Source organism: Grus americana, chromosome 2 (genome assembly GCF_028858705.1).
Source record: "Grus americana isolate bGruAme1 chromosome 2, bGruAme1.mat, whole genome shotgun sequence".
Classification (NCBI taxonomy): Eukaryota; Metazoa; Chordata; class Aves; order Gruiformes; family Gruidae; genus Grus; species Grus americana.
The window spans coordinates 127,184,850-127,199,411 of record NC_072853.1 but is presented as its reverse complement, the minus strand read 5'-3'; the positions used below and the strand labels follow the sequence as shown (position 1 = coordinate 127,199,411).

General features: G+C 39.0%; 1 protein-coding gene across 12 annotated transcripts in view; it reads right to left on the bottom strand.

Annotated features, from left to right (window-relative positions):
* Positions 1–14,562, bottom strand: part of THRB (thyroid hormone receptor beta) — a 176,505-nt gene that overhangs the window by 40,667 nt on the left and 121,276 nt on the right. For 11 of the 12 annotated variants that reach the window (XM_054816303.1, XM_054816297.1, XM_054816299.1 and 8 more), the window contains one exon: positions 11,203–11,267. In XM_054816303.1, the coding sequence (XP_054672278.1) occupies positions 11,203–11,209 (7 nt within the window). In that variant the 5' untranslated portion in view covers positions 11,210–11,267. Of the gene's footprint in view, positions 1–11,202; positions 11,268–13,588; positions 13,613–14,562 lie in introns of those variants that run through there. The other variant, XM_054816306.1, reaches the window with a different exon arrangement.

Below are 14,562 nucleotides of genomic sequence, written 5' to 3'. Positions count from 1 at the left end.
TAATTAAAAAACATACACTCACTGCAATGGTAAAAATTGTTCTGCAAGGATTCAGAGGACATCACACAAGGCTTACAGATTTTTAAGTTTAGCAAGGAACTCCAAAACCCTCCTTAACTTAAAAAAATAAAATTAAAACATATTCTCCAATTTCTGTGTTTGCAAAGCATTTGTGGCATTTTAAAATATGATTCTAGACACATTTAAACTATGAGATTAAACAAATTCTGTTATAACTTCCATCATCTGGAATTTGCCCAGGCAGAGTTTACAAAGGCTAACCCAACATCAAGCAGCTTTATCCTCTCTTTTCCTTTTAGTTCCCTCCAAAATTTGGCTCACTATTTTGACTCCTATGCTAGCTACAGTTTATTTAATTTTACAAGCTTCCACTTCATTTCACAAATTCCCTTCAGTCACTGGGGACATTTTACATTGAAATTTTGCTACAACAAGGATTAAGTTGTAAGGAAATACCACAGAGGGGTCTCATATTTTGCCTCCTTTTCTTATGCTTTCTATATAGTCGTGCAGCAGATACGTATGTCATAAACTACCCATTCAGCTTATTAAAATGTTAAATTACAGTTTCACTACAAGACTACATTAATCTACTCCTTTTGTTTTAATGTATCTTGCTTGAATTTCTCAAAAGCTTTTTTTTTTTTTCAACAGACAATGCAGTTTAAATCTCCTATTTCTGCTCTTGGTTTTGTCAAACTCAAAAAACCCAAACCCTTGATAAAGGATGATAATGTAATTTTGTCTGAGCTCCCTAATTGCAAGAGAAGCATCTCTCTCTTTCCTTCTAGCTACTGCTAAAATGGCTATAATCAAGGCAGAAAGCGGTACAGCCTACTGGGATGAATCACGACTAAAACCACATGCCCTATTTCAGAGTAAAGAGGGACTAATAAGAAGGACCTAGAGCTCTTCTTGTCAACATAAGTAAAGGAATCATCAAGTAATTTCAGAGATATAAAAGCAGCACATTGTAGCAATAACTGGCATATAAGCAGTCAACAGTTCAAAAGACTTTCTCAAGTTCCCATCAGTGTGTCTTTAAAGTTAAGTTTGTTTTATAGAAGCAGAAAAGTTTGAGCAAATGAAGCGCCCACTGAGCTAAACTAAAAGGACAGGTGAGGAGAATCGTTCAGAAATTGTTTGTTATAGGCCAAGACACAGACTCCTAACGGGTGACTGTAAAGGTTGACCTGTTCTCAGGTATGCAAGTGTTATCTGAATGTCAGCATATAAAACACTATAAAAACAACTGAACAATTCAGCTGTTTTAATCTCAGTTATAGGCTTTTTTTCCTACTTGTCTCCTAGTATCTGCCAACAGTGGTAAAGGAAGAGACACAAAAAGCCTCTCCCTTCTTTAGTACATCTCAAGAGAAGGGAGTCATAACTTGTTTCTTCCAGAAAGACAGGAGGTGGTAGCCAGCCAGGACAGCATTTATTTTTGGAATGAGCTGTGTATCTATCCTGAACTTTGACCCTGACAAAAACTCAGGGTGCACAGCACAGGACCAAAAAGCACACTGAAAAGAGTGCCTGTTCCCTGTGCTCACCACAACCACCCTTGAGGCAACGCATTAAATCCTCCCTGCTATGCCCTGACAGCTACACCCATTTTTTCCTAGGTTGGGATCTGCCCTGTTACACCCAAGGTTGGCATTTGTATTACCGTTATTACTGCTTCATACCGCAGTAGCTCCAGTTGACAGCTAGATCCGTTGGTGATGAAAGCTGCTGTGTGACCACACAATCAGTCCCTGCTCCTCAGAGACTACATTGCTCACATTTTTGGGGGGAGCACAAACACTTCTTTTTCACCCTCAGCAACAGGCTATTGCTTAATTCAAGGCAAAAGGTTAATCAACAGTTCCGGGATGTCAGAAGATTGCTGCTTTTACAGTTACAAAGATACTTCCTCACACAACAAAAAGTTATTTACTCTCCTGAACTGCTCACAGCCTGTAAGAATTTCAACTTGTAGTTGATCAAAACAGTAGGAGTAGGATAATATATTAACAGTCTCTGAATTGTCATTAACTTCCTTGATTGCCAAACAAAAGATTGACAAAAGTGATTCTTATATAAAGTTTTTCCTCTTATATTTGAAGTTTACTGAAAACAGAGCAGCAAGGGCAACAGCACTTGACTTTTTTTTTTTAAACATTGAAGTATGCAAGCATCTAAGGACATTGAAGTGGGTTGGCTTCAGAGAGATCAACTATGTAATCAGGATTAGAACCGAGGGGTGCACAGTAGGTTGATCAAGCAGCCTAGCTCTGTATGGACCCAGTCCAAGAACACTAAATGATTTTTACCTAATGACTTCAGGAAAAAAAAAGCAAGCAAACTACAATTAAAGGACATCTCCCCAACAAAATTAAAACCCGGTTCATGTTTTATACAAGCATTTTAAAGCACACAAAGTAACTGTAAGTAAAAGCATGTACAGCTTCCATGCGTGTTTGTGCTGGGAATGATAAAAGTATCTGTGCCAGACAAGGCTAAGGTTTCATTTTTTTCTCATTAATGTTGCAGTCAGTTCACAGCATTTAATTTTCTTTCCTTTATTTTGCTTCTCCTCTCTTTTCCTCTTTCCCTTCCTTCCCTTTTCTCCCAAATAACACCATAGCATTTTCTTCTTATTATTCCTTATCAAACATGGAAACACTTCATGATGGAGTTTCCCACTTTTAAACTAGGTTTTGTGTGATCCTTTAACAGCTAATACAGACTAACCAGATTCTTCTTTATAAATATCCAAACCATGCTTTAATATAATGTGCTAAATAAAACCGTTGAGAACATGTGATTTCTCTCCTAAATTTTAAAATGTAAAAGTGACAGTGACTATAACAAAAAAGTGTACAATGAACGAAAGGGGCTGTAATTAGCAGGTAGCACTAGTGTTGTCTACTGAAACCCCTAGCTGGTTTCCGGTATTTCAGAAATGTGAGTTTATGTGTATCCTTATGGAAGTAAACAGTGCCAGGATTATTTAATCCAGGACTGTTGTACTGTTACTCACTTTAACAGTGGCAATATTATAAAATATTTAAATATTACATTTTAGAATATAGCTTTCAATATAATTTAAATTTCAGTATTTTCAAACAATCTTCTGGACAAAGATTACATCACCATAAATGAAGAGTGCGCAGATATTACAATAAACTTTGTAAAGAGTTTTTAATGTGTAAGAAAAGGTAACATTAACTTGCAATATACCGTGTAATAGCTTTATCCTTGTTCTTGCTGACAGATATCTTAATGAGCCCCTCAGTGTGAACCAGTGTAATCGCTTTTTAAAAACACACTGAATTTCTATTAACTATTAAAGTAGTACTAGACATATACTTATCTCATCAAGAACCTGGGCTTGACATTATGCTCAAATTTCTAAACATAAGAAAAAATTAATCAGAGGAAAAGAATATTGAGAAGAACGTGATAGCTCATCTGTAAGATAACCAGAGGCAGGTTCTGAGCACAGAGGAGCAAATGGTTCAGGGTTTTGGTATGTAAAGAGCTATCTGAAACCCTCTCCTTGGAATGAACAGGAGTTGTGTACCAAATATGGAATCTTGTGACAGCTACAGATACAATAAAAATACTGAAAGAAAGGAATGACCAAAGCTGCTTGGGAAAAAGCAGTAAGATACACAATGGAACTAGAAAGGTGATGTTAACCAGTACAGTCCCATAGATGCTAGATGCATTTGACCCTCTCATAGTTCTGTACAACACATGGGAGGGAGTTTTCCTGAGAACAAGGTATACCTCAGCATGGCAGTTCTGCTCAAACCACAGAGCTTACCTGGTTACTGTTCTCCAACTGGAGCCATGGGTGGGTACCCAGGGAAAAGCAAGAACAAAGCAAGCATATATGAGGGTTGCCAGCAACAGTGTTCCAATCTCCAACTACTGTCAGCCCAAGGGACTAACTGAGCCCCTGTAGCCTATCTAAACTACAGTAATACCCAAGGGTATTACTCTTGGAAGTGCAGCCCGGTCTCTTGTGTAGACTTCTTACATTCACAACACCCTCTGGTAAGGAGTTCCAGTATCTGTCTCTCTTACGTGCAGAACCACCTCCCTCTGTCTTAAACCAAGATTAATTTGATGCCCAGCTGACAGCAATCCACTTCTCCAGGACTCATTTTGCTGACCACTGCTTGTGTGAACGTGGGAACATTAATGGATTTTTACTCTCTTCATGTTTTGTTAGGTAATTATTTTAATGCCTGGGAACCTACTAAAATAAAAGTAAGAAGCCAAAAAATCATTACCAGATTATGAATCAGAATACCATAAAATCTTTAAAAATGTCTAAATTCCAGTGAAACCATTTGGGAAATCACTCAAATCACTTCCACAAATCACTTCAAATCACTACCACCATTTTGTAAAATCTTGAATCTGAGTACTACTTTTGCCGTGAGCTTTCAAATCAATTCATACGGTCTTTCCTTAATACCACATTAGACCTTCCATTCCTCCCCACTGAGGAATGGACAATATTTTTGGCCACTGTTTACTAACAGCAAATCCTGGGGATATGTGCACATAATTGTTTTTTTCATGATGAAACAGTTCAAGCTATTTTAGTTCTAGAATTGCTTAAAGAGAGACTCTGTATCTTGAAATAACACTGCCTGTTCAAGGACCAAGGTTTGAGCAATGGCCAGGTAAAAAAAAAGAGATACTAAAACCAGCAGTCTTGACAAATACATGATTTGTGGAAGACAAAAACCAACAAGTAAACAAAGTTTGTCCAAATAATGTAGTCAAAGGCTTCTTCAGAAAGAAAGGGAAACTGGGATGTGAGGAGAGAAGTCTTTAAAACTTGAAATAAACTGAAGCTTGCTACAGGTCTAAATAGTTTTCAGACATGTGATCACATTGTGCTGGTTTTCGCTGGAATAGAGTTAATTTTCTTCACAGTAGCTGGTATGGGGCTGTGTTTTGGATTTGTGCTGAAAACAGTGTTGATAACACAGGAATGTTTTCGTTACTGCTGAGCAGTGCTTATGCACAGTCAAGGCCTTTTCTGCTTCTCAGCCCACTGGTGAATAGGCTGGGGGGGCACAAGGAGTTGGGAGGGGACACAGCTGGGACATCTGACCCCAACCCACCAAAGGGATATTCCATACCATATGACATCATGCTCAGCATATAAAGCTGGGGGAAAAAGAAGAAAGGGGGGAGCGTTGGGAGTGATGGCGTTTGTCTTCCCAAGTAACTGTTAGGCATGATGGAGCCCTGCTTTCCTGGGGATGGCTGAACACCTGCCTGCCCATGGGAAGTCGTGAATGAATTCCTTGTCTTGCTTCGCTTCTGTATGCATCTTTTGCTTTACCTAATAAACTGTCTTTATCTCAACCCATGAGCTTTCTCACTTTTACTCTTCTGATTCTCTCTCCCATCCCACAGAGGGGGAGCGAGCGGCTGCATGCTTAGTTGCTGGCTGGGGTTAAACCACGACACACATACACAACACAGATCTGAAAGTCTGGCCTTCATGTTTTACAACCTTTAAACATTGCCTGAAACATTTGTCTTCTTTTATGATAAGCACTGTAGCAAATCTGATGCTTTTAAAGAACATAATCAGAAATGCAGGTAGGGAATGTAAAAGGTATTTTGTTTATATGGAAATAACTGGAAAATGCCTGACTGGGTAGTAGCTTTCCTATAGTTCAACAACAGATTTACATTTGGCACAAAAGATTACAGTCCTCTCTGCCTACAGAACTGCATCAAGGACAAGTAAGCTAAGTTCATTGCTCTGACATACAGTCATCAGAAGAAGTGAGCAGCAGTCTGTGGTCAGGCTGATGAAGACCATAAAATGGCAGGCTGCCACTCCTGAGGCAAGTACAGCAAAGGAAAGTGTTTTGTTCTATAGGCTAGTGGAGAAGACTTAGAAAAAACACAAGGTAATTTATGGGTTTTTAACTATTTTGAAAGGGTTTTACCTGTGAAATTAACAAGTATGTCTTATATTGACAACACTACGCACTCCTTTAACTGATGGCAGCAGTGAAACACACTGTTACACAGCATAAGAACAATACTCAAAATTTCAAACACAACAGTCTGCTCCCATTAGAAATGAATTTGAGAAAGGTAAGTTAACAAATAGAAGCACCTCTGGTTTACATAAAATGACCATAGAAAGGGACTAAGTATACTGATGGATTATCGAAAAAAAAATAGAAAAGGAAAAAAATATCAGCACTAACATAATGAAAGATACTTAAGAAAATGGCTAGCAGATGTTGCAAAGCTAAAAAAATTCGTGTTTATTTTCTCTGTTCTTTGTGAAATCTAACCAGATCCAAATTTTTTGAAAAATGTGTGTATCTTATCTGAAAAATATAGCAGGTATAGTTGTAAATACCAAACTTAAGCACCTTTAGAAACACATAGACATAAGACCTTTATGTATCTCCTAAAGAAAAAACACTTTAGAGAGCCTTTTTCTCCCTCCATGATGGGAAAGAAAACCCCAACACTTTATTAAAGAATGTACAAAAAATCTGAAACATTACAAAATGCTATACAGACTACTTGCCTTCTGAAACTTTTGTATTTATATAGCACCTTTTGAAAGCACTTTTTAAAACATTAAAGTTTAAAACAAAAAAGTTAAAATTAAACCAGAATGTCTGTAACCTAGAACTTACCAAGTGGGATATTTTTAACTGCATATTCAAAAATACGCTTCTAAGTAATAAGAGCCATCATGGAATGATTCATAGCTTCATGCAAAAACATCCCACAATATAAATCTTGTTAACCTTTTGAAAATCCCTAAAAGCTCATCACAAAGCTGCTGAATCCTGCCGTAACAAACCCTTATATTAAAGTATTTACTGTCCTTCTAAAAAGTCCATTACTTAAAAGAAATAATACACTTGAGTTAGTTGGATTTTATCATGGTCTGGCGGACAAGAAGTGTCAGACAGTGATGTATGTCAAATTAAATTATCCTACGAAAATCATTATAGAAATTCAGGAGAAATAATTTCTCAACTGATGTTACACAATAAACTATCCTCCCTCTGAATTAATGGCAAGTTTACAGGTTAATGAGCTTTACAGTTAAAAGACTCATGAAGAAAAGATGGTACCTTTCCTATCCTATTACTTTTCCCAGTTCTTGGAAACTACATGCAACACCCTTGGAGACACTGGTTTTCAAACAGATTTGTTGCACAAAATCTGGTTAATTTTCTTCTCCAAATGAGTGACCCGTTACAAGAAATGCTGCATATTAAGTTCTACTTACTGAAAATATGCATTTATGACATTTAAATTATATTCCCTAATGTAAGCACTTAATTTTATTATAATTCCTATCTTGATCTAACTTTACAGTCATTACCAAATAGAACAGTGTGAATGTTTGAGAGTAGAAGCACAATGTCTGAGTTGATTATGAAACTCCAAGTAAAAGCAGCGTAAAATCCTGGCCTTACTGAAGTCAGTGAAAGAGCTGCTGCAGACTTCACTGACACCACTATTACACTCTTTACAGTCTCCCTTCATCTGCCATGAAGGTGAAATCCATCAGATTTACTGTATTCTGCAAATACTATTTTCTGGTTTTAAGAACCCATTCTTGAATTCCTGCTTCAGTTCTCACTCAAGTAAATGAAGACAAAGATCTGCTGAGGCTTGTCCTGCAATTTGGGAGAAAACGTACAGAAGGAAGTCTTCAGTGATAGATTACTGCTAGTGAGTAATGACTATTGACAGCAAACACTGATGATACAGCCAGATGCTTCGCTAGAGTATTTAAGCAAGATTTTGGTTTTTTAATGAACTATGTTACATACTTATTTGTTTGAAAGTATTATCTTCTCAGTGAGAAAATATTACTTTCCAATTTGTTAGGTTTTTTATTCTATTGTGCAAATGTATGGCAGAAAGATTTAGAGTAATTGCTATGATAGTACTAATTTTAAAAATGTTTATATTTTTTCCCCCAGGTATTAATCTGTGGACGTTAATTGCTGGTGCCAACTGTAAAGCTGCTGATGAACTGGGGGGGGGGGCATCCAATCAGTCATTTGCCACTTATTTCTATTTAAAAAAACCAATAATCAAACATATTTTATTTAACATTCCCTAAATGCATTTTTGATGATGTTCTTTAAAAGCATCACATCTGCTGCAGCATTTATCATAAAAGACAATGAATGTTTAAAAAAAATCAGGTTTCAAAACAGGAAAGCTAAACTTTCAGATTTGCTTTATTATATGTGTGATCACTCATCTGAAAACTATTTATTTTAATGATGTACCAAACGTTAGTTTATGAGAACAGAATGCATCTGTCTCAGACTTGGTACTCAACTGCCAGATGTATTATGTCCAGCTCCCCCTCTCCAGAAGCATCCCTTTATCTCAACGTTTGGTCATCATCTGCGTTATACCTACGTAAAACTGGTTAGGCAAGTTTCGACACTTAGAATTGGCATAGTTGCAAAAGTATACTGATAAGCACAGTGCTTACAAAACCTGTAGGTCCCACTTTTCACTTGTCAGCTTCTAATGCCATCAAGTACTAATATTAGGTGTTCATTAACTCCATCTGTACTGCTGTGTGAACTCTATTTTGACTGCATTCTAAGAAAAAGGAAGAGTAGTTTGGACTTTGTTAACTCAACATTTTTTACCTTTCAGTTTATCTTTTTGCATGCAAAAATTGTACCTGGTGCATTCATTTTCCTTTTTATTTTTCATTTTATTCACTTTTAAGTAAGGGTTTCTACACTTCTGAAATCCTTCCATGTTACCCATAACTTTGGCAAACTTGAACTTGCTATTAAAAGCTATAAGCACATACAACTACAGATGTGTGCCATAAAATAATCACACCAGTACGTGTTTTTAAAGCTGAGATGTCAAAATATTAAAAATATTTTTCCTATGGCAACTGCAAAATGTAGTAAAGCCTAACTGTACTACCAAAGGCCAAATTCTACAATCTTCTGTCAGAAAAACTCTAGATTGCACTAGAAACTGTAGGCTTTTGGACAGTGCCTGTGAGAGGAAAATTCTTACTGCAGTAAAAATATAACACATGGGCAGAGAAATTGTCTATCAAAAAAAATCAGAATAATACAGCCTATTATTTTAGGCAGCTGGTTTGGTTTTGGATTAGATTCTGCTCTTGTATTCCAGTGACTCAGTAACAGAATCTAAGCTTTCATTTTCATTCATTAGGAAAGGAGTCCTGTCTGGCTCTGGATGGTGGTATTTATGCCATTTTTATAGAGTTTGAAAGATTTTTATTTCATCCATGCTTCTTTTCACATTCACACTCATGTAGGGAATTTCATTCCTATAATGAGAAACAGAAAGTATAAACTGCTCATAATGAAAAGTGCTGGACATCTACAGCTGCACCAACAGTCATCTTCTGCAATGAACCTTTTTTTTCTTCCTGGCAATTATTTTCTTTGCACATATTTGTTCTGCCCACTTCTTTCAAAAGAAATGCAGAAAATCTAAGTCCTTCCAGTTAGGCTTTGCATTTCACTGAGCTTCACAGAGTTGCCCTGCTGGGGGGAAGTCCAGGACGATAGGTCTGGTTAGCATGCTAGTGGGAATTCTCCATAAACCCCTCCTCCGTAGGAAGCTACACCCCAAATTGATAAGATGAAGGGGTACGCTGTGTTTATTTCCCCATCTCTTGCCATCGCATAGCACAAGCCACTCATCACTCCCTCCAAAACCACAACAAAATTAAGCTCTGTAATAAAAGGTCAAAAACCACAGTTATAACACGAGACAGAAAAGAGCACATCAGAGGGCTGGAGAGACTGAGTTACATATCAATGCTTTAAATTCTTCCAAAACCAGGTATTTGCTGAATGAAACTATCATGCCTAGAATGCCTGCAGAAGAATGCAAAAACACTCTAGTGGGCCTTGCCAATGTAGCCTAAGGATAGCAATTCCTTCCTCATCCTCAGGTGGTGGAGATGCTAATCCAGAGCCTGACACACCAATCAAAAAGGTCAGGTAACTTTATTCCATGAAAAGCCTCGATAACCTCTGCCTCCATCTTCTATTCAGCTGTGCCTAACCTCTGCTTCAATGGACAAAGAAACCATAAAAACAGAAGTCAAATGATGCATCTTTGCATATTATCAAATAATACATTTTACTATGAAAGCGTGCCTTTAAATACTGCTGTGTTTCTCCCCATGAATTTTACTCCGCACCTCACACCTAGGACCCTAAACTTAAAAGACCAGCTTTGTTGGTGAAGCAGCTGTTATCCCTTGCTGGCCAATGCAGAAGGATGGGAGCCTTCTAGAGGAAAGAATACTTGATCTGCCCACTCAGTAAAAATAAACTGTCCCTTGAGCATAACACCAGGAATTCAGGCTTGTTTGTTATGACTTTCCCTATGTAGCACAAGCTGCATTTTACAAACAGGCTTTTAAAAGGTCCTGTTTATGGCATTTGGCTCTTGAAATATACATTGACAAACAGTATCAGCATAACATTTTCTTTTCTCATGCAATTTGATGAATACTAAAACAAAGTCTGGAAGTCTGAAATTCTCTGGCTTTCTATATGATCTCCACATAATAATGTCGTTTTAGACACCCTGTTCTGGAATTAGAATATATGGGTTTTGGGGGGTTTTTTTGACACAGCTAATTTCAAATGCTTTGCAACTGGCAGGGATATGATGGTTAAGGGGACTTAAAATGGTTAATGGTCATTTCAACTCTGGATCTTTAGTCCACCTGCAGACCTAGTCAATTATTACCTGAAGAGTACTTGGTCATCTATGTCAAATGAATCTGACTGTCTCACTTTGAGCCTCAGGGGATACGTCCACGTTACAAAATAACTTAGGCCAACATATTCAGCAGAAACGGTCACTGTACTGGCAGTTTCAGCAGAAACACTGAAGTTGGGATGTGCATTTAGAACAAAATACAAAACCAAGGAGGATGAGCGTTTCAGTGGAAAAATGTTGGGGAAGATTACTATGTGCCCCACATCTCTATGCTCTAGGTAGAGGAAAGACATCAATTCCCAGCACCAATGCATTCAGAACTTGTTAAAGCAGCATTTTGCAGTAAATATTGGATAATAATCACTCCAGCAAAGCAAGAAAAATTGCATAGATGCTCTTATGAAATATGATTACCTGACATACTGCTGGGAGTTATGGATATGTAATCATTCTTGTTCTTCCTCCATCACCAATGTCACCTGCCAAAAAAAAAAAAAAAGAAGAAAAAAATCCCCCATGTAATACATCAATAAATGCAAATCTGCAGAATACCATTAACGTTTAAACAGGATAGAACATTTTGGACCTTGAATACCATGGTCCATGTTTGATGACTTAACACATTAAATTCAATGCACCTTTCTGAACAGCATGAAGCAATGAATGCAAGTCAAGTCCAAAACCTGGTGGACTGGAAGAGCTGTAGGTTACAGGGATTTGGAGGCAAGGTCAAAAAGCTGGTGGCTACTGAAGCAGAAAAAAAAAAAAAGCTTCTGCTCACATCATGGAACACTTTCCCTTAATTTTTTGCAGAAGTTCCTTTAGGTCTAATATGTAGCTTTAGGAGCTAATTTTTACTTTACAGTTCCTAATGATATATGCCCATTACTCTCAAGTTCAGTAAGAATAGAGGATTCAAAAGAATTAGAAATTATCTCTCTACAGTTACACCAATTGTTCTTCATCACTTGAAACTCAGAACTCTATCAACTTTTACAACAAAGTTTTGAGATGTAAATAGTAATTTTACTCATTTGGTAGAAAACTGATTTGTATGTACTTATTACTTAACTTTTGCACAATGGCATCTTCTGTTTTATTAAGGTGACAACTGCAGCTGTGAGGAACTGGATTTGGCATCCTGAAGTCATTGTTTCAATATTTAGATTGCCTCCCCCATTGACGTGTCCATACATACATACTGACATATTAACCATACTCCTCTTCCGTGTGGTAGCAAAGACCAAAGCCCTGCAAGCTAATTTTGTGTCAGGAGAGAAAGCCACTGCATCTTCCTTCAGCAGCACCTGCATTTATACTAGCCATACCGCTTTTCAGAGGTATCACAGGCAGCATGCCCCCATTCAGCCTCCCAGCCTAAAACCCAGTGCCCAGCTGGATGATCCCAGCTCGCTCCCTAGTTTAAGCACCAACAATCTAATCCAAGAGGAGACCATCCTAAAGGCCTTACTCCAGAATAGTGACAAGATCTCATTAGAATTTTTAATTAAGAAATCCCAGGCCTACAACTGACCCTGCTAATGCCAGGGGAAAACTAGCCTGGATCAGTCACGCTCTCTTGATCGTCAGGAAATATGTATCTTTTAATGTTAGCATGCAAGTGACATTTCATAGGGGAAGCAGAACCTCTCTTAGATTATCCTGATCAACATTTTATGTTAAGAAACTGTCCTTTGGTCTTGCCTTTGTTAACAAACTTCTGGGTTTTATGTCTCTCCCTATCTTCAGCACCACAGCCCTGTCTGGATTTCCTCCCAGCCACTGCCTCTTCAGACAGGGAGCGTTTCCCTTCCTTGTACTTGAAATAAATACCCTCCATCAACAGCAGGCTGAAAGGACATCGAGTGCATCTGCCCTATTTAGGCACAGACTACAACACTAGAATAAGAAAGCAGGTGAACTGCAGCAATCGCATGTACCGTGTAATTAATGTATCTGGGACGCGGCCTCGCAGTTTCACCTAAGCTCATCAACATGCCCCCCCACCTTCCTGAGCGCAGCACCGGTGAGGGCTGAAAACCCTCCCAGGAGCTCAGACACCTGAGGCTCTGCAGTCACCCTTCAAAGGCTCCACAAGATGGCGGCGGGACACCCCCGCCGCGTTTTGCGGGCCTTGTACCGCCCCAGCCCGTCACCCTTTCGCGCCCGCTACTCGAAACAAGGCGGAAGCCAGTGCCTTCCCCCATACTCAGGAAAGAACAGCTAGTCGCCTGTGAGACACAGAAAAGAGCCGTCACCCGCCCGTCCCCCCATAAGGGCCAGCGGGCACGGTGCTTCCCCCCCGCCGCGCGCTTTTATTCAGAAACAGCCGCCGCGCCGCGCAGCGCGGGGCAATGCAGTGCGGCGGCGCCCCCTGGCGGCCGCGCGGGAGCAGCCCGGAGGAGCACGGGAGAGCCCAAAGCGCCGGGGGCGGCTCGGCCCCACGCGGCGTGGCGGAGTCTCCACGCTGCCCACAGCACGGCCGGGCCTACGTCTACGCTGCAGCACTGGGGGGGTTTCTCCGTGCAAATCTCGACCTTCTGAATTAACAGCTCTATTATCTTCTCCATAATGTACTTCCTATCTTCATCACTTTATGCCTCATTACATTAACTGGCCATATCTGGTAAATCTTTAAACTAAATTAATTGCTACTCCAAGATTCAGAATTGCTTCATGATTCAAAAAACAAAACAAAACCACGCCCCTTCCCCAAAAAAGAAAAAAAAAAGAAAAAAGGGAAAAAACCCTCCCCATAATGTTTACTATATTTGTAAAGCAAGTGCAAAGTAAAACCTACTCAAAGTTTTACAGCAGGAACTGGTAAAATACCCTCCAGCACGCATGTTACAGTGTATTTTTGTCTCCTTGTCTTTTCTTCCAAGCAAATCACCCGAGACTCTGTCTGGGCTCTTCTCAGAAAAGGCAGTATCACCTTAAAGTCTTAAGGGAAAAGCAAACACTCTGCTTGATATTTGCCATGTACAAACAACACAACCAGAGGCGATGGTACAAGATCTTTCTTTTGCTACTGACATCTTGTGGAACTTCAAAATCCTTCGCAGTCTTTCAATCAAAAGATTAAAGAGGATACAGATTTAGATCAGGCCTCCAATTAAAATCAGACTGTGACCCATCCCACCATGTCATGGGACCCAGTGAACCTCAACAATAAGCCATTTCCCAGAATTTAATTGTGGTTTGGTGACTCAGTGACACACAAGTGCTCTTGAAGTAAACAATTGAGTGTTTCAAATAAAAATTCTGCCCCTCCTGTAAATAATTAGTTACTAATCCTAAAATTATTGGGGTTTGCGCCAATCTCTTAAAACAGAGGGGGAAAAAAAGGAGAAATAACAAAGTTCTTCAATGAATTCTGTATAAAGAGAAAAATTCTAGCTATCCTGGGAGCTTTGCCATTTTCCCTGATGAGACCAGGACTTGGCATGAAGGCAGCTGCCACTTGTGTAAAAAAACTAATTATAAAATAACTGCAGGAAAAGATAGTCTTTTGTTTAAAGCATTATCCTAACGTATCTGTCTTTGGCACAGTCTTCCTGTGTCCCACCGTTTAAAATGGAGAGTGTGCATCCTCTTTTTCTCCTCATATCTGCCTTGTTTATCAGAGCAGGTCTTGGTGTTGCTGTGTGAACGTACAGCATCTCACCCATCTAGCATCCCCACTACATCGATTTAGCAACTGCCAAAAGAAACGTAGTCATTGAGCCCGTTTGTAATACCTGCTTTATATACGATGGTGATTTTAATAATCTT